General features: G+C 41.2%; 2 protein-coding genes across 2 annotated transcripts; one reads left to right on the forward strand and one right to left on the reverse strand.

The window, feature by feature from the left end:
* Nucleotides 1–6,908, reverse strand: kctd9a (potassium channel tetramerization domain containing 9a). Its single transcript, XM_083902097.1, has 12 exons — nt 6,786–6,908; nt 5,587–5,708; nt 5,456–5,499; nt 5,053–5,149; nt 4,605–4,663; nt 4,394–4,522; nt 4,233–4,300; nt 4,045–4,140; nt 3,471–3,620; nt 2,955–3,060; nt 2,721–2,854; nt 1–2,026 (listed from the first exon to the last, which is right to left on the reverse strand). Exons 1-12 carry the CDS (start codon nt 6,831–6,833, stop codon nt 1,910–1,912), a joined length of 1,170 nt encoding a protein of 389 aa, XP_083758223.1. The 5' UTR covers nt 6,834–6,908; the 3' UTR covers nt 1–1,909.
* Nucleotides 6,909–7,753: 845 nt separating this feature from the next.
* ankrd39 (ankyrin repeat domain 39) lies at nt 7,754–9,989 on the forward strand. The gene is made up of 4 exons (XM_083903236.1): nt 7,754–7,936; nt 9,210–9,313; nt 9,409–9,612; nt 9,698–9,989. Exons 1-4 carry the CDS (start codon nt 7,837–7,839, stop codon nt 9,842–9,844), a joined length of 555 nt encoding a protein of 184 aa, XP_083759362.1. The 5' UTR covers nt 7,754–7,836; the 3' UTR covers nt 9,845–9,989.
* The last annotated feature ends 9,314 nt before the right edge of the window (nt 9,990–19,303 follow it).

Consider the following 19,303-nt stretch of genomic DNA (forward strand, 5'->3'; position numbering starts at 1 on the left):
TCATCATAAATGGGGGGAGATCGTTCCCCTCTCTCAAACACAAACTAACCTTTACCCCATATTGCATTCAGTGAGATGTATTAAAATAAATAGCTACAGCTCTTTGATTGAGTTGCACACTTCAGGTGTCACACACGCACACACACGCACGCAGAATGATTGCCTTCATCGTTCATTCTCACAGGCCGAGTACCTCGCTGTTCAACGGGCTGAACAGCGTCGCATCAGAGCAGCTTTGAGCTACAGAGAGAAACTTCTTCAAAGACGAGTGTAAACACACACACGGCTGAGAGCTGCGAGACTCCTGCCTCTCTCTCTTAAAGTGATTTCTTTTTTTCTGGGAAGCACTGGATTTGATTTACATACGATTACACGCACCAAGCAGTTTCTTTTTTGGTGAAAAGGTAAAACATTAACATTAACATATTTGTGCAAATAAGATCAAAGCATGATGAAGTGATACACGTTGTATATATATATATAGAGCATGTTTCCAGGTAAACCCACACTGACGACATGAACAACACGTTTAAAAAAAAGACAGAAATTAAAGCATCGTTTTTCTCATTATGGGAAGAATAAAGGCCACATTATACTTCTCCGACTGCGTAATGCGTTATCCGACTGCGTCACCACGGAGACGACTCAAGCCTTCATACTTCTGCGTCGTGGTGACGGATACGCGCTGCAATTTCCCACCTGATCAGTAGGGGTCGCTGCGCAAGGTTGTTGTGGTTATGGCAACAGTGAGCAAGGGCATCCGAGAAAGAAAGAGAGAGAAAGACTGTTGTTGTTGAAACAGTGGCCGTTTCTCACTTTTCTGTGTCACGGAACGCAGTTTTAAGATAATTTGAGGCGAGAAATTGTCCATTTAGAGTCTAAACATGTGCTGTGTGTGTTAAGATATGACGTATTTATAGTTTGGCAGCGACGTTGTCGGCGGTGATCAGCTCCGCCTCTGTGGACGCTCGGTGCTCACTGTGAGCCGGCACAGAGCAGCGTTATCTCGGCCTGTCCTGAGGACCAATCGCAGCTCTTGCCGTCTCAGTTGTCCATTGACGGAGTGACGGACACTTAAAAGATATTTCGTGCAGTCGGAGACGACGCAGAGTCTCTGCGTAACCGACGCAGAGCACTTTACGCAGGAGTATAAATTTGGCTTTATGAATAACAAACATAAACGGAACACAGAGCAGTGCCACAGTTAAATGCATGCAACTGTGGGTAACTCGCACGCTGCATAAACAAAAGAGGTAGATTCACAGAGCGTAGAACAATTATAAAATAATTATTCAAAATTAAGAGAGGAGAAACAACCGCACAGCTGTGAACCACGTATTGCATACCAAGCTGTGCTAGACGCATAGTTTTTGAGTTCATTTTGAAGCTTTTAGACTGTGCTGTTGTTGTATGGCTTTGGCTTGCATCGCTTATTTCGCAGCATATTGAATCCAGCAACATTAAATATATACATCGACACAGTTATTGGTTAAGTGTCTCCTTCAATCGACGCTACAGCAGCATTCAGAGGAGTCCAGTACTCTGAACTTCACTGCACACACACATAATAATAATAATACGATTTGGACTCATCCAGTAACGTGAACGTAAATGATCGTAAAATATCACACGAGCACAGTCATAGGATTGCATCCAGACACATTTACACATACGGAGCTTTTGCTTCGTTTTGGTGATACACAGCGGGGGAAACGTCCCGTCATACAAACATACATCAGCAACCCTGGATTCATTCTAGTGCAAGATATTTAAAGCTAACAGAACGTTGGTGGAATGCCAGGGGTGTGCATACAAGCCTGTGCAGCAGACTGAGAGAGGCTGACTGGAAGAAAAGAGCATTAAAGAAGCCAGCTGTGGTCACACCGTGTGTGTGTGTGTTTGTGTGGAGTTATCTGACGCTCTGTGACATGTGCAGTGGAGTCAGCATCTCCTCAAAAATGGCTCCTTTCACGTTGGAGCCTCTCAGGTTGGCTTCTTGTAGGTCACAGCCGGAGAGGTCACAGTTCTGGATTTAAAAAACAAATAATAATAATAATAATCAGCAAGGACAAAACAGGGAGTGAGGATCATGAAAGACTTGGGTGCAGTTTGTCGCTTCTTCTTGGCATGTGATTGTTTATCCTATGACGATAAGCTGGACCACTGTGCTTGGTACTCTTACATTAGTGTGTCAAAGACTGGGATGGAGTTAATTAATTATTGTGGTACCCTTCAAATCCTCTGGAAACACAAATAACTAGAACATATCAAACTGTAGCACACAGTGGAAAACGGGGCTTTTAATTCTATCCAAAGTCCTACGTCGAGCTGCAAACACCGACTCATTTCCTTTACAAAAAACTCCTTTAGCTGCGTTTAGCTGGAAATTCTATGACAATTTATGGAGTTTATAGTCTTATTGCTAAGAAATGTATTGTAGTGATCATATATCAACAGCTACTAGCGTTCTTCATTTGCGTGACAACGTTACGTCTTGTTGTCCTTCTTTGTCCCATCTCCTGATGTATAAATGTGATCAATTTGAATGGGAAACAAAGTATTATTATCAGACAAAAACTCTGGCAGATGGTTTTTGTGGGTTTGTCGATGTGCCACAGATATATAGTGTTTTTTTTCAAATGATTTATCAGATTTGCTAAATTAGGCTGAGTCAGAGTCAGTGCTTTCAGAGATAATCTTTGATGACGGCCTTAATTCACCTCCAGATCTGTCCCAGCTAAAGTGGCTCCCCGCAGGTTGCAGTTCTTCAGCTTTGCATTTTTCAGAGTGGCCACACGCAGGTTGATGCCGGTCATTTGACTTCCTTCCATGTCGACTCCTTTCAGGTTGGCACCTGGTAACACATGCGGGACATGAGTTGAAATGACTACGCTGTGAGTGGAAATATAATAAATGATGGTCTTTGATTTTGGAATTGAAGGCAGGTCGGCTACCTTCCAGGTTTGCCTTCAGTCCAGATGGATCTTCAAAATTGCATCCTCTCAGAGAGGCTCCCTCTGCGTTGGAGCAGAGCATCTTCACCCCCTGTAAGTTCGCGCCCTTCAAGAGACGCATGATAAACTCGTCCGTTATTTGGTCTTTGTGAACAGCGATGGCGTACGTGTGAATTTGCATATAGAGAGCAGTGGTCACTCAAGACACATGAAGACACGCATCCCTGTGACAGTCCATGAAATCTTATCAGAGCCTGTTACAATAGTACACAGTGGTCTTGTTTCACACAACTGAGGCGACAGCTCAAGTAAAACGTCTGCAAACCAAAACAAAGAAAGACCAACAACATAATACACACAAGTTAGAAGGAGGAAACATTAGCTTCCCCCAAAGTGGCTGAGGCACTTACTTTCTATCACCTGACACTCACTGTGTCTCTATGTGTGTGTGTGTGTGTTTGCGTGTGTGTGTGCATTAATTATTTAGAAAGGACAAGAAAGTGTTTTCAGACTCACGTCCAGGTTGGCTCCGGAGAGATCAGCCCGCTCCAGATTGGAGCAGCACAGGTTGGCATGTGTCAGATTGCAGCGGCTCAGATTAGCCATTTTAAAGTTGATGTAGCGCAGATCGAGTCGGGACAAATCGGCACCACTGAAATTCAGGCCCTGAAACACCCACAGGAGCAGTGTAAAATGAAATAAAAATAAAATAGGTTTACTGTTGTTCTTGGCCTCCCTCTACTCTGCTAGTTTATTTATTTACAACACTGTTATCTCCTATTTCACAACCACCTTTTTTCCCTGAGATTCTTTTATTATTTGGGGGTTTTTTTTAACAGCAGGCTCACATATTGACCAGGGACAATGTCTGCACTGAGCTCATTAGTGTTGCAGAGTACAGGAATGTGAGTTGACGACACATTTTAAAATAAAGACATTTAAAGTTGAACAGGTCCAGTGTTACTTGGAGTTTTCCAAAGGACCAATTCATTTACTACTCTACGGTTTCCCTTTTGAGACATCATGACTAACGTATCGAGGACCTCATAAGAGTTTTTTGAGGAGAAATTATTGATTGATCAAACTGCACCTGACAGCGGAGCTCTGACTTGGTGGGCGTCGCCAGAAGAAAACGAACCAACTCCTTGCGAGAGATGGGCGAGTGGTCTTCAGGAGGCTGAGAGTTCTGCAAACACGTGATCTCAGTCACATGGAACGTTGCAGGGACGATCACGTTATAAATGGAAGACATTTGCCTTCTTCACAGCTTCACATTACCTTGATTGCGACCTCCAGCTGCTCGGCGAGCTGCTCTATTCCAAAGAAGCGAGCCTCCTCGAGGACACCTGCAAGACATGTTCAATCATCGCTCTTTGGATTTTAAAGTCTCTTAAGAGTGATTCTGGGAGACTTGGAGAGGAGTTTATTACAAAACCTACCTCTTATATTTATGCCTTCATTGATAATGAGCTGACCGTGCCTCAAGTAGTTGAGAATAGGCTCAAAGTATTCGGGGCTGCGGTCGATTAGGTAAGCCCCGTGCTGGTCCTGCCTGTTCCCCCACACATCTGGAGCAAACGCAGCGGTTGACAAACCTCATTCAGCAAAATAATAACAATCAAACTAGTCTGAGCCGCAGCAACACGTTACCTTTCTCTCGAAACATGTGAGCAAGCATACTCTCTGGCTCCTTGCTGACCAATGTGCTCCTAGACACGGTCACATCAAAACAAACCATAATCAATATCTATATATATATATATATATGTATTTATTTTATTTATTTATTCCCAGTGAAAGCTGAATTACAGTTTTTCAACATTGGTTTGGCTCATTTCTTGAAGCAAAAATTAGATTCTCAAAATAACACGGACAAACCTCCGAACCACTCGGCAATTGTTCACGACACAATTTAATTTCTCATTCAAATTGCAAATGTACATCTTTGTACATTGACTGACTATTTATATGGAAGAGGAATTTAGTTTTGAAGCATCGGTGATCAGTTTTGGCAGAGATGTGAGCGTTGTGCTGAACTGTAAGACTGTTTTGCCCAACGATCCAAACCAATGGAGAAAACCTGTAAAACCACAGATACCTGGTGGTGGTGAAGAGACGCCCACCGATGTTGAGGGTCAGCCAGTCGGTGTGTGCTCCGTGTGGATCAGATCTGACCTTGGTTTCATTTTGAGGATCTGTGACATAAAGAAGAAGAGTTGGTGAAATGGTGTGCCCTCACTTCACCAATTTAGGAATTTTAAACGTTGTTGTTTATTTATTTTACTGTAGAGCTGCAACTAACAATTATTTCTCGATTAACCAAGTACTTGTTTGGTCTGTAAAAATGCTGAAAAATGTTAATAAGGTTAATGAGGGGGTTGCTTCAAATGATGTACGAGCACTGATCTCATGTGCATCTTTAACCACCTGAGTGTGTTTTTTGTGAGGGTGATTTAAATGAAGTGCCCTGTGTGCTGTGAGTGTGTCATGACAGCACTCACCGATAAATGGATCTCCCTCTGACACATACAGGACGTCATCGTCTCTGTAGAAGCACAGATGAAACACAGGATGAGGTGAAATGCTCATTACGCGTCAGCAGTAATGTCTAATATTCACAGTGTGAGCTTACCTTATAAGAGCAATGTCATCTATAAGACCGCCCTTACCATTGTATAAACATGAGGCTTTTATTCCTAACTTATTGCTGGCTACGGAGAGTAAGTCGGACAAGGTGCCGTACACTGCTACAACCTACGGAGGAAAGGTGTGGAAATGATTAGTGGATTGTGAGGAATTTAAGTCTGAAAAAAACATCCAAGTCCATTGCAGTTTTTACTGTGATCTTTTTTTTATTTTATTATTATTATTATTCCTATAGCACCGGATCACAACATACATTATCTCAAGGCTCAATGTACACAGACAACATTATAGAGAGCAGAGAATTACACAGTGAGAAATGGGAGAAATCTCATCTGCCTCGACCGATTGGGGTGAAAGTAAAAATGGGGGACAGAAGAGAGGTCGGAGACAGAAAGGACACAAGGGAAGTGAGGTCTGTATACACAATATACACAATATACACTATATTTATGTATGCATCTACCTGCAGCGTGTACCGTTTCTCTAGCCTTCATTCACTGTACATGATGTCCATAACTTTTCCTTGTACATAATGCACATAGACCATTGGTTCTCAAAGTGCGGCCCGGGGGCCAATGGCGGCCCGCAGAAACATTTCTGGCGGCCCCGCAATGAATTACAGTTGATAGTTTTAATCCAGGAGCGACTAAGCTTGTTAAATGTTTATTGGACATTACTGGATACAGACCAATAAGTGTAAACAAAAATACTGGGTATTTACCTGGTTTCTATATGGTGAATTTTAGTGTATTATTGTGTTATAAGCTGGTAATAAGCAGGTAGTTACAGCCCCCAATTACTAGCTATTTACCCAGTAAATATATGCTAACAGAAATGTGTTCTGTAGAACTGCAATCTGGTCATTAAAATTATTACAAATGGGATTTGTATTTGCTCCCCGATGAGGGATAAATAAAGTTTATCTTATCTTATCTTATCTTCAATGTCATTTATAGCAGCGATTGTTGATAAAGAACGACACCGATATCAACTTTAATTTTCGCATAACAATAACGGCGATTATACGAATGCGTGCGATACTGTGTAGAAGTTATAATACACACATGAGAGGATGATAAAGCTGTAATAAGGAAACGTCAGTGCAATGGAAAAACACAGTCATTCAGGGGCCCGGGCAGCCACACGGAGCTGCCTCCTCACACACACACACACCCACACACTAACCTTGCCATTTTTACAAGTCCCGTTAATAAATAACGTCACTCTTCTCATTCTTTATGCGCTTTGGTTTTGAAGTATTTTGCTATAATTGCGCTAAAAAAAGCTGCTCGTCTGCCGAGTGCTAGCTTACTGCTAGCTTACTGCATCAGACAACAACACGAGCCGGGAGGAGACGCGTTCAGGCGCCACGGGAGAAAATGGGAAAACACACAATATATTTACACAAACTGTAAAAATGTAGACAATCGCAGCCACGATCACGAGGCTCTGAAGGGCTGTAGATCTGTCACAAAATCGCAAAATATTATGTTATGTTATCTTTTATATGTTATGTTATATGTTATCGTGTATAATTAACAATTCCATGCAATAATGGATAATACAACTATAAATTTATAAGAGAGGATAACCTTTGCTGCTGTAATAGTGTGAATTAAATCTCCCCACTGTGGGATTAATAAAATCTAATCTAATTAATAGATCAAGGATGTTATTTTTATTTTCAGAAAAGGACAAAGCCTATGGTTGTACTTTGTCTGTAATCATTCTTTAAATATACTTCTTATATGTGCCTGATCCTCTCTTACAGTTATATCATTTTAAATGTGCGTATTTAAACACATTGAATTACCACTTTGTATGATAACTTACAAATAACACTTACAAATCCGAAAGCTATTCAACTGTTTCCATTTATTTTTTGTGCAAATGTTTCAGTTTTATGAAAGCTGAATAAAGAGAGAGAAATAAGTGTATATTAGGATAAAATATACTTGTTATTTGTTAGCCGTCCGTGTGAGGAAGCACCTGAAGGTTGCATGCTACACGCGTGCTTCACCTGTTGGTGGCGGTGTTGCACGTTTAGGCCACTGTTGCGGCGAGACAGAAGAAGAAATGCGGAAGTGTGTGTGTTGTTGTTGTTGATGTTGAGGAGAATGTGAACTTCTCTCATCTTCCTTGTTGTATAAACTTTCTGCCATGAAGTTTTTCTTCAGAGGAACAAAGTTTCACGTGATCGAGTTCTTCCTCTTCAATGTCTGTGGCTTTTCTCTGAATGAAAATGTCGTCGGACAGACGTCACTGCTCGTGTTGCTCGCATCCAGCCTCCTCTCCCAGTGTTCACCAGACGATTCGTGAAATGGACTTTGAACGAGGTTTGCTTTGCAGTTGTATTGACGACCGATATATGCACGTTTATTTTAGATTGAATTATCCAAAGTACAGTGTTATTTTACTACTGCTCTATACACACATTGTAAATACACTGTGTGTGTGTGTGCGTGAACACGACACAACATTTGCCCTGAACATTCATATCTTCTTTAAATGTATTTTATTTATCCTGCACCGATCTCGTTTAACCTCTTTGTACAGTTTATGTTTAGTTTTGTTGTCCTTGTTTGTTTGTTTTTTTGTATCTAAGTACACTAATGGAAAAAAATTCCTTATACCCTCCACTTTATTAGGCACACAGGACACCTAATGAAGTGGTCTTTTGCTGCTTCAGGGTGTGACATGTCTATTCAGTCCATTTGACCTGAGCATCAGCAAAGTATATTTACTCAATTTTAGAACCACCTAAACCCAACTGAGAATATGTGACATGACTGGCAAGAAACTGCTGTTCACAGATGGTTTCTATCCAATCTATTTTGCAAAGAAGAAAGGGCAAAAATGTCAGTCTCTAGACATGTAAAGCCTGTTAGAGACATGCCCCCAAAAGACTTGCAGCTGTAATAAATCTAAATTATACACTATTTTGTGTTGGTCGCTTTCATAAAACCCCAATAAAATACATGAAAAAATGTTAATGTGACAAATCAATTCCAAGGGGGTGAACACTTATGCAAGGCACTGTACATATATATATATATACATATATATGTATAAATATATTAGAGCTGCAACTAACGATTATTTTCTGTATTAATCGATGAATCGGTTGGTCCATAAAATGGCAGAAAATGTTTAAAAAACATTGATCTGTGTTCGTCAAACCTGGAAATGACGATGTTCTTGAACGTCTTCTTTTGTCCACAAACCAAAATGATTCAGTTTTAATTATTTCTTTGTTAAGTGGAGCAAAGACTAAGAAAATATTCACATTAAAGAAGCTGAAACAATCAGAAATCTTGTTTTAATCATGAAAAAAGCTTCAAATCGATTAATCGATTATCAAAATAGTTGGCGATTAATTTAGTAATTGATTAATGATCGATTAATCGTTTCAGCTCTAATATATATATTATTTTTTTATTATCGCCCTATGATTGGCACAGCATCCCCCGCAACCCTCGTGGAGGATAAAGTGGTAAAAGACGGATTATTTTGTTTATTTGTTTTTTGGGTGGCTGGGGATTCTCTGTCAACTGTAGAGATGTTTGTGTGTGGTACAAAGTCACTTAAATCCCATTTAAATCTATGCAGGTATCTGGTCTGCTGCAGTGGATGGAAATGTGGACAGGGTTGTGTCATTAGTCAGTAAGGGCACAGACCCAAACCTGAGAGACTCATCTGGATACACGGCCCTGGTGTGTTTGCTGTGAAAATGTCTTGCTATCAATGTCACAACATCCACTTTGTTTTCTATAAAACGTGAGGCTTATCTGTGTGTGTTTCTTCTCAGCACTATGCAAGTCGAAGTGGTCATTTTGCTGTATGCAAATTCCTACTCGAGCGCGGCGGCTGTGCGTCTCCTCAGACACCGGGTGGTGCCACACCGCTGCACAGATCGGCGTACTGTGGTCACCTGGACGTGGTTGGACTCCTCCTGCAACACAAGGCGGATCCGATGATGTGCGACGACGACGGCGCGTCCCCCTTACATAAGGTACAGGAGTGGCGTCGGTGACAGAGATGAGAGATGTGTTAACAACCACGTAAACCGTGTGTCGCTCTGTTTACTGCCTGTGCAGGCTGCAGAGCGGGGTCACGTGGACGTGTGTCAGCTGCTTCTTGAACACTGTCCAGCACTTTGCAGCCAGACGAACAAGAGGCTCCAGCTTCCCTACCAGCTCGCACAACAGGGAGCTCTGCAGGAGCTCTTAAAAGCACCGCGGTGACAGCGACCATGCCGAGATGTGAAGATTAAAGGGTTTTAAAACATGCCACTTGATGGCCACATAGGTCATGGTGACCTGGATAGTGACTGGATTCAAACATATTTTACTCAATTAAACATCAGCATTGAGCCACTGAATGAAACAAGGCAGCGATGTTGAGAATTAACATTTTAAATAACTTTATTTATTACACATTTCCCTTTATTTCAAAGGGATAAACTAATAGTGAAGTTTCGTTTGCAGATGGTGCTTTAATGTTTCTTTCAGAGACTTGCTGCCTCATTTAACACCTTAGATGTTATTTGTAGTACGTTGCAGCTTTACTGATTGAGCACAGACAGACACAGAGACGGGAGAAAGAGTCGATAACGAGAGAGAGAGATTTGATCATAATGCCTTTTATGAAATATTCACACAAAGTGAAATATGTTGACAGCATCTTTCCTGTTTCTTACTAAATTGGCTCAGTGCACTGCTGTGTTCGCTGTTGGCCACTGTAGATTTTATAGTAAATCTCCACTGCATGGCGGTAATAGGATTTTCACCTCTCTGACAGCAGGGGGCACTGTTGCCTTTTGAGTAGCACGTGTTTTTCTTGCACGCAGCATAGGATTTTACTGGCAGCTCATAATAGTGACCTCATTGGATCCTGTCACTCCACTCGTTTTATTTTAGAAAACCAAGTAAGTGTTAGGAGGAAAGAAAAGTGCCTCTGTCAGCTAATGGAACATTCTTGGACACCACATTTTCAGACAGGCACTGGATTCTTTGTATCATTGAAGTGACCGTTAATAAAAAACCTTGCAGCACATTTCCTCCCTCTTTTTCTTGTACTGCTAACTTTTCCCCGTGTGATTCGGAGCATTAATTATTTCCCTGGAAGGAGCGTTCGTGCTTAGGCTACAAACAGAAGTGCAGGAAACATGTCTCCACTGCTTTCTCTGGTCTAGATTTATGTGTCAGTGTTGTAACAAAGAATTGAGTCCCTCTGCTTCTCGTGCAGGAAAAGTAGGATGATGTTTTTTGTATTTTTAGAGAGTTAATGACCAGAAACCTGAGACTTTCCAACAACTTGTATTACATGTTGTCTTACCAGACTTTTTCTCTGTGGTCATGCTGACCTACTATTTGAAAGTTCGCATAAGGATAAGCAGTTACTAGCTTTTGTTATGTTATGCCAGGTCATCGACAGCAGAAAGAGAAAAAAAAAGGATGTTGATATTTCCATATCTGCTGAAACAGATGGAGATTCTTTCAACTCCTTTCTCACATAATCATTTATTCAAAGCGTGCTCAATAAGTAACACATGCGCATACGAGAGGCGGACACGTTTTCCTCTCAGTCCTCCACAGATGTGCTTCTCCCGCGCCGCCACAGGCCGCACAAGTACGACGAGCCCATGACACAAACCTCTGACTGCAGTCTGAGCAACTTTCATTGGGTCCGCTGGTGGGTGGTGTTTCCAAACTACCTTCAAACCACATCCAGCGCCATGACTGGAGGGGTGCCAGGCCACATCTGGAGCTCATTGCAGCTGACGCCACACAGCACAAAGAGATGGGGTGTCGGGGGGGGAGTAGCTCCGAGAACTAAGCCAAGAGAGCTGTTTACGCTCACTGACAAGTTCCTCCTTCCAGGATCAGCCAACTTCAGTGCGACATGTCAGCAACAGCAGTGTTTGGCTCGGTCCCTGCGACAGAAAATAAGCCTCTTTTCTATCTAAATGGCACGGCAAACAAAAGCATGTTACGCTGATTGAATTAAACCAGTAATTTGGTAACAGCACCCTGACTATCACACCCGCCCGCCCACACCAGCCTCTCATTGTTCCTTTGCCAGGCTCTATGTAACATAATCAAAGGTGATGTCTTAGATTTGCAAGCAGCGAGCAAAGGTAATGAAAACCCTCTGTGTCGCTCAGTAAAACCGGAGGAATGTTTCAGGGCCTCGTTCTTTCTTTTTTTTTTGATAATTTTTCATGAGCTGGTTTGAGTTTGAGAGCCGCTGTGCTCCTTTGTGTGGAAACAATCAGAACATGAGCAGCTGTGTCACGGAAAAAGAAAAGGAAACAATTTTTTCCTTCAATTTTCCTCCAAAAAAAGTTACTCCATTTTGTCAGCACAAATGTTGCTGTGAGTGACATGGAGAGAGAGAGAGTGTGGTTTTTGTGCCTGGAATTCTGGGAGCTCTCACGTAATGTGAGAACTCGGGGAGGACTCCACAGGACGACGAATTTGGATTACAGCTCTGTTTAGTGAGATTTATTTGGAAAGCAATGAAACTTCCTGGCCCTGGAACCCACTTCCACCATAATGAGCCCAAGTTAAACCAGGACTGGATGTTATTTTCCTCAGAAATAGAAGGTGGTCTGTGTAACAACATGCTTGTGCGGACGATTTGTAGCCCGTGTTTGGGATTTTATTTTAAACACGAGTGTAAATGACGAACACAGACTTGTCCTTTGTCTTTATTTATGCACACAGTTTGTTTGTTTTGTGGTTACAGAAATGTAAACACAATTCCATTGTTCCAAAAAGTCAAAGTTGCTTCATTTGGGTGAAATCTGGATGATAAAAAGCATCACATGGTCCTTATCTCAGGGCCCGTGAGCCGTCCCAGTTATTCGAGGTTAATCAGTTAAAGGGCTGGCAAACGGGCAGCCATTTAAAAAAAGTGCAGTACCAGACTCTGGCTCCGCCCTGCACTGTCTCATCTGCTGTGGGGAGACAGTGGTGTTGGTGCTGACTGAGGTGTGCGTAATCAAATCTGTGGGAGCTGCTCCTCAGAGATGCTCTGTAATCCAATTTAGGTCCACTTCAAAACAGCGTATTGTCTGCTGGTCGAGGTGATATCACAGCTCTTATGCTCCTGCTTTCCAGGTCAGTGTGTGATGAGAGCCACGAGTCCACACCACCGACTGTTGGAAATGTTCAGCCAAACACGTACAGGACCGTCATTCTGTTGTGTAATCAGCGTACTTGCCAGCTTCATGGGGTTTGTTTTTTTCCACTCACATTATAAATGGGAAAGGAAGTAATCTCAATTTGGGTTAGTCTAGCCATGCTTGGACTAAACATGTACTTCTGGAAAATGTCTAAATGTTGCTACCTGTGACCCGACCCGTTTCTCCAGGAAATTGTGCTCAGCAGACGTAGTTATTTTGGGTATGTTCAGACTTTATTGTTCCAGATGTTTTTGTCAGACCCTGTGGTGGATTGTTAAGTTTCTTTTTTTTATTGATTATGGAGATGTAATCTTCTCAAAAGCATGACCAGGGAAAAACAAATCATAAGCTGTACCATATGAGTCAGTGGGCAATTACGGATGCCTGCGTGATCATATATCTCCGTCCCATCATACTGCAGTGTTGTTATAAATCAGCTTATTGTGCATCATCTGCCAAATCTGCAAAGGAACTCTTAGATCTACTGTACTTCTGAAGTTTTGCAGCCTTGTTCGTTGTTGCACTGGAGCTTTTGTTCACACGCACACGTCGTCCAACACACTGACTTGTAATTTGCATTTCTCTTTTCCCGTCTGCTGTTCCTTTGATTTCCTTGGAAACCACTCGCAGGAGCAGCGTCAACTGCAACTTGTATTTGATGCTCAACCTGACCCTGCTCTGGAACTTTTACAGATTCAGCATTTTACATGTTCTGTGTGCTCTCCGTCAGAACACGGATGCTGCTGCCGGTGACGATAGCAGAAAGAGAAAACAGATTTTAGCCACTTAACCAAAAACTATGGCAGCTAAACAATGAGATCCCACTGCACCATCCTTTTCTCTGACACAGAGGTGACTGTGTCAGAGAAGGTGATTTCATATTATATGAAAGACTATACAGTGGTACCTGAGCCCACCAATCATCGTGATGGATGTAATAATGTTAGAAGGACGAGGGGCTGGACCCCGGGCCTCGATGACGCACATGAAGATGACAAACAGTGGCATTTGTTACACGCTGGGGTGTATTCAGAGGAAAAGAACACAGAATCTCACAGCAACAACGAGGTTGTGAGTCTCCCCCCCAAAAAATGCCTCGATTGTTGTTCACTATGACACACCGTCTTAAGAATATGTTAAACTTTTCCAACACAAATCTGAAGTTTGAGCAGCTTCGTAAAACTTAGACGTTTCACTGAGCTTCTCCCTGCAAGACCACAACAACGTGTGAGTGAAACCCTGACCATAAAACCTCTTTCACATTAAAAAGAAAGAGGTTTGAACTGTTTTGAACTGTGATGTCATGGAGATCAGTGATTGTATTGCAAACTATCAGAGGTGGAAAGTAACCAAATACATTTACTCAAGTTACTGTATTGAATACTTTTTTTTTGTGTATTTTGTATTTTTTAAGTACAATTTAAAATCAGGATTTTGTATTTTACTTGAGTACGTACTGACTCAAGTATTGTACTTAGTTACTTTATAAATCCTGTCTGTTACTGAGTAAAAATAAAAATTCAGCACAATGAAGACCTACTGTAAAAATAGTTTTTCTGACCCCTTGTCATATTTCTACTACCCTCACACCCCCACGCAAAGTAACTTTTACTTAAAGTACATTTCAAATGAACTACTTTTTACCTGAGTACATTTTCAGATGACTACGTTTACTTCTACTTGAGTGGTATTTCATCAAAGTATTGGTACTTTTACTTGAGTACAATATTTTAGTCCTTTTTCCACCTCTGCAAACTATTTTGTATAATTGACTTCACACCCTTCACACTCTCATTTGATTTCACAGTTCATCCAATGAATGAATGATTTAGAGAGTTTTTTTGTCCCGTATACAGAAAGAAAACATGTTTCTCTGTGCGATACAAAGGCTAAAGTTAGAGTTAAAAGTCAAAAGAAAGAGATAAATAGTTCAAAAAAAGAGCAGACAATAAGGGCAGCGTAACTAGAAATGTAAAACTTTGGGTTCACTGCAAACATTAAGGGGCAATTGCAACACAAACAGCCGGAAGATGAATGTGTGTCAGGCCATTGCTTAAGAAATGATTCATTGCTGCCTGAAAGGATGCAGACAAAGTTGAACTTAACGTGTTCAATCAGGTCCTTGCGTTTCCATGAATGCAAGTCTGAGCTGATAGAAACCTGCGTGCATTGCAGAGTAATTTCACCTGGGAGTGAATGCTGATTCAACACATTTTTTCTCTCTCATCAAATCCCCTTTTAAACCTGGGATTTAACTCGTTTTTTTTTTTACCATTGGCAACAAGAATAAGCCTTTAAAATGACGCGGTAACATCACAGAGTTTTTATCAGGATGTTTTTTGTACCACTTTTAAACGTAATCGCAGGTGTTCACAGCTGCAGAGACAACGCTCCCATTCAGTGCTAACATCCAGGGAGACGTAGCGCTGCGCTGCAGCAGTAATTGAGCAAGATGGTTACACTGATGAATTAAGACTCATATATATAGAGACACGCAGTCCCTCTGTCAGCGGGTGCCCTGCACACACTGGCCCATTCACATGCGCATTCCTGTCTCTCCACTTGCAGCCCAGCAGGTTCCTCCTGGCCACTCAGTCAGGACAGCGGCTGACGCACACAAAGGGTCTTCAATCTACCTAAGACAACAGGCAGCATAAAGGCCCGGAAAGCCACAATTGCGTTATGTCAAAGAGTGGGATGGGGGGTGGTGAGCAGCGCTCGGGGGGCCTCAGTGTAGGAGCCTCCAGCACCGGCTCTGCTGATGGATGGATGAGGGCAGGACTCGGGCAGGACGCAGGGGAAGGCCTGTGTGTGGTTTCTGTGCATAAAGGCTGATATTTGTACTCAGAACACAAAAAAAGCCCGGACAATAAAACACCCATTTTAGGGCAATGATCAGCTGAGAGGGAAATCATCATGCAAAGCATTCCAGGGGGGAGATATTGTTCTCTGTGAGGATTGCATGACTCTGGGTTAGTTCTCATGCAGATCAGCGGCTTTGCCTGCCTTGCATACGGTATTCCTGGCTTTAACAGTGTCCGGCCGGCACATTTCCTTACACTGAAAAGAAGTGTGGAGTGATGCCCCCACCTCATCCTTAAACAACATGTGTGCAGGCTGAGCTTTTGTCAGCCGCGGCTAAGGTTCAACTGACTTTAAAAGCCACACAGTCCCGATCCTATATATATATAAATATTTATATATATATAATATAAAAACAACCTGTGGATATTTCAGCGTTTCTTCACAGGTGAAAAATAACTGCACAGTGTAATTATTAATAAATCTTATGCTTAAAGCCTTCATTTTAGTGCCCTGTTGTTAAGCTAAACTAGATCATTGTCGAGCTACCATGGTATGTACACATCACTGTGACAGGTTAATGATTAACAATGAGGTTTTTTTTTTAATTAGCCTGAGATTATACAAGCTTTTATTGTCTGGTGTGTGCTAGTGAACTAGAAATATAGACTGTATGTCTCCCCAGTGCTGCCATAAACAACCAAAGGCCATCTTTTATTGGTCTGCAATTTTGTCTCATCTGTTTTGCATGAAATTTACCACCTTAAGCTCTCTCTCTCCCCAACTCCTCGACACACCACTCATCCCATATCAGCTTTAACATCAATCGGCGACCAGATGAATAAAGAATTACCATGTGCGAAGAATTCTGCCGAGACTTTCATGTGGAGAGCGTTTTTCTAGATATCATTTACAGCTTGGTGTACATCTCAAGGGAACACTTTATCAGAGACACAAAAAGAAAAAGTCTATAAAACGCTGCCGTTGCATCAAAGATCTCCTCAGTCACAGTCGCTGCTCTGGATTTCGTAAGATGTGGCCGATGCACATTTAACTCTCACTATATTAGTCACCCTCATAAACGTGTTTGCTGTTTTCTCTGGTATGTACACGCTTGTCAGATTTACACAGACTGCGCATCATATAGTTAACAGTTCTCTCTGAAACGGAGATTGTTAGACAAAAAAAAAGACAATGTACAATTCAACATTTTAATTTGCCAAGATGAGAAGATCTAATACAACAACAAGACAACTTTTCTGTCTCTAGTGATTTCAGATGGATTAGTATTAGAAGATGCAGCAGTGCTAATTTTGATATTCTCTTCATAGTTTTGGTTAAAGGTGAAGTAAGTAGTTTATAGTGCCATCTAGAGGAGAGGCTGAAATTGACAACAAAGAACTGCTCATCTGCTCACCCCCTCCCTTCCCTGAGCGCTACGGTGTCCTCAGCCGGTCAAATGTCGTCCTCGTCGTCTTTCGAAGCGGAGAGAGTGGAGGCGGGACTTCTGCTACAAGTAAAGAGACGCTTGATTTGTTCTCTCGCGTTTGTCCTTACAGGCTCCCGTAGAAACATGGCGTCTCTCTGCTAACAGTGGCTATGCAACCGCGGCCCGCGACCATGTTTTTTTACATGACTTTTTGAAACACTACGAAAATGAAACAAAAACTATTATACAGCGACTAGACAATGCAGGAGCACATAATATGTATAAAAAAGTGGATTTTTGGTCATATAAACCCATAAATACTAAACATTGTCCCTTTAATTTCACATTGCCAGATCTTAAAATGTTTTCTTTTCTTTTCAGACTCTACAAACATTAAAGTCAGACTATAACGGCATCAGGTGACGCCTGGAGGAGGCCGTTAATCAGACTTCATGCAACTTTATCTGGAACCACTAAAGACTCCATCTAACTCATTTCACATTATGCAAGATTACTAATCAACACCTGTGTGCAGACACAGCAGCAGTGTTCTCCCGAGACAAGAAGTACTGAAAGTAAACAGGTTTGTAAACATTAAAAAAGCATCTAAAACCCAGTGAAACAGACTGTTGTTACATTAACACAGGATCCTCCTTTGTTTGCCGATAATAGCAATAAGATAAAGGTGCAGCATGTCTTCTTGTGATGCCCTGTCGTTGTGCAAAAAGACTGGAGGTAAAGCAAATAAGAGCGATTGCCTCGTTTTGTGAACGTCTATAACATCAAACAAGGTTAACGTTGTGCGGAGGATGAAAAGAGCAACACATGTTGAAACAGATCTGTCCTTTTGTTTCCCTCTTCTTTAATCTAACTACCAAGCTGGCCTTCATGTGTCTGCGCAGCTTGGGTCATAATTCATCTGTCAATTGTGACGTGAAATCAAAGAGCACATGACATGAGCGATGTGTTTGACGACACTCAGCTAAAACTTGTGTTTGTGCTGAGTCGGCGAACACATTTGAAACTCTGACGCTCTTTGAAATGCAGCCAACGCAGATGATCCTTATGCACCGACAGGTCAGGAGGAGCACAACGACGCTCAGTACTGTACTGGGTTACTGTTGGTGAACTCACATATGGAAAATAAAACACATAATATCTGTTCATTCATTTGGTGAATATGTATTTTTATTGGAAGTATAATTGGTATTTTTAGGCCAATTCTTTGAAAATCCACTGTCTTATCAGCCCAGGTGTATACCTGTGTTTTGTTGTAATCTGAGATTGTGTAACTTAAATGGTTAAGTGTTTCTATTGTTTATGTCCTGGTATTATAGCCTGTGTGTGTGTGTGTGTGTTCAGTGAGGAGAGTTGTTTGGTTGAGATGTGTGGACGACGGTGAGCAGACCTGCGTCATGTTGCAAAGTAAAAGCCCCGAATAGTGACGGAAATTCCGGTGATTTGGCCTTCAAAATAAAAGCTTCAATTAATTCACATGGGGAATTGTTGGATAATGTAATGCACACTGAGTGATTTTCTTAAAGAGCTGGGAAGTGAAGTAATGGAAAAAAAAAATCAATTTAGAAACTGACAACTAAAGAAGTTTGAAGAGAAACAGAAATGTAAAGTAAGACGTTAACAAAGTAGAATAAGAATAAAAAACAACAAATAAACATCATTCTTAAAAAAAAATGCGGAACTATATATTTTAACAGCTCTCCTGTGTACATTCACATATTCAGCCACATGTTCAATCCTGATTAAACCCTGAGTACAGAGCAGATTTGATATCACGTCTGATGTTTGCAAGAATCCACATTGATTCTATGATGTAGGACCTCATAAGACTGATTTAAAACTCATCATTCATTATTCCTTTCAGTTATTACTCCACACCTAATAGTACATTCACCAGTATGTGCAATATTGTGTAATTACTAGTTTTAATTACTCTCTTGTGTACATTTTACCAAAGTTATTACGCTTTTTCTTGTGGAGAAAAAGCACCATTACACTTGTTTTTGTTGTTTTTTACACTCACCATTTGAAATGTCTTTAATGGTCTTTTTGTCATGTAAATGAATTATTTTGTTTGGACAGATATTTCAATATGATTCATAATTAAAAATAAAATTAAAATAAGGATTTGTTTTTATTTGTGGCATTGTTGTTTGTAATTAAAGTAATAAACACAAATATAAATATTAAATGTACTAAATATTGTACACTGTGTTTTTAATTAGCCCTGTAAATATTGTGATTCAGTTTGTAGCGAGTGGCTCA

Source organism: Microchirus variegatus (genome assembly GCF_963457635.1).
Source record: "Microchirus variegatus genome assembly, chromosome: 16".
Lineage (NCBI taxonomy): Eukaryota > Metazoa > Chordata > Actinopteri > Pleuronectiformes > Soleidae > Microchirus > Microchirus variegatus.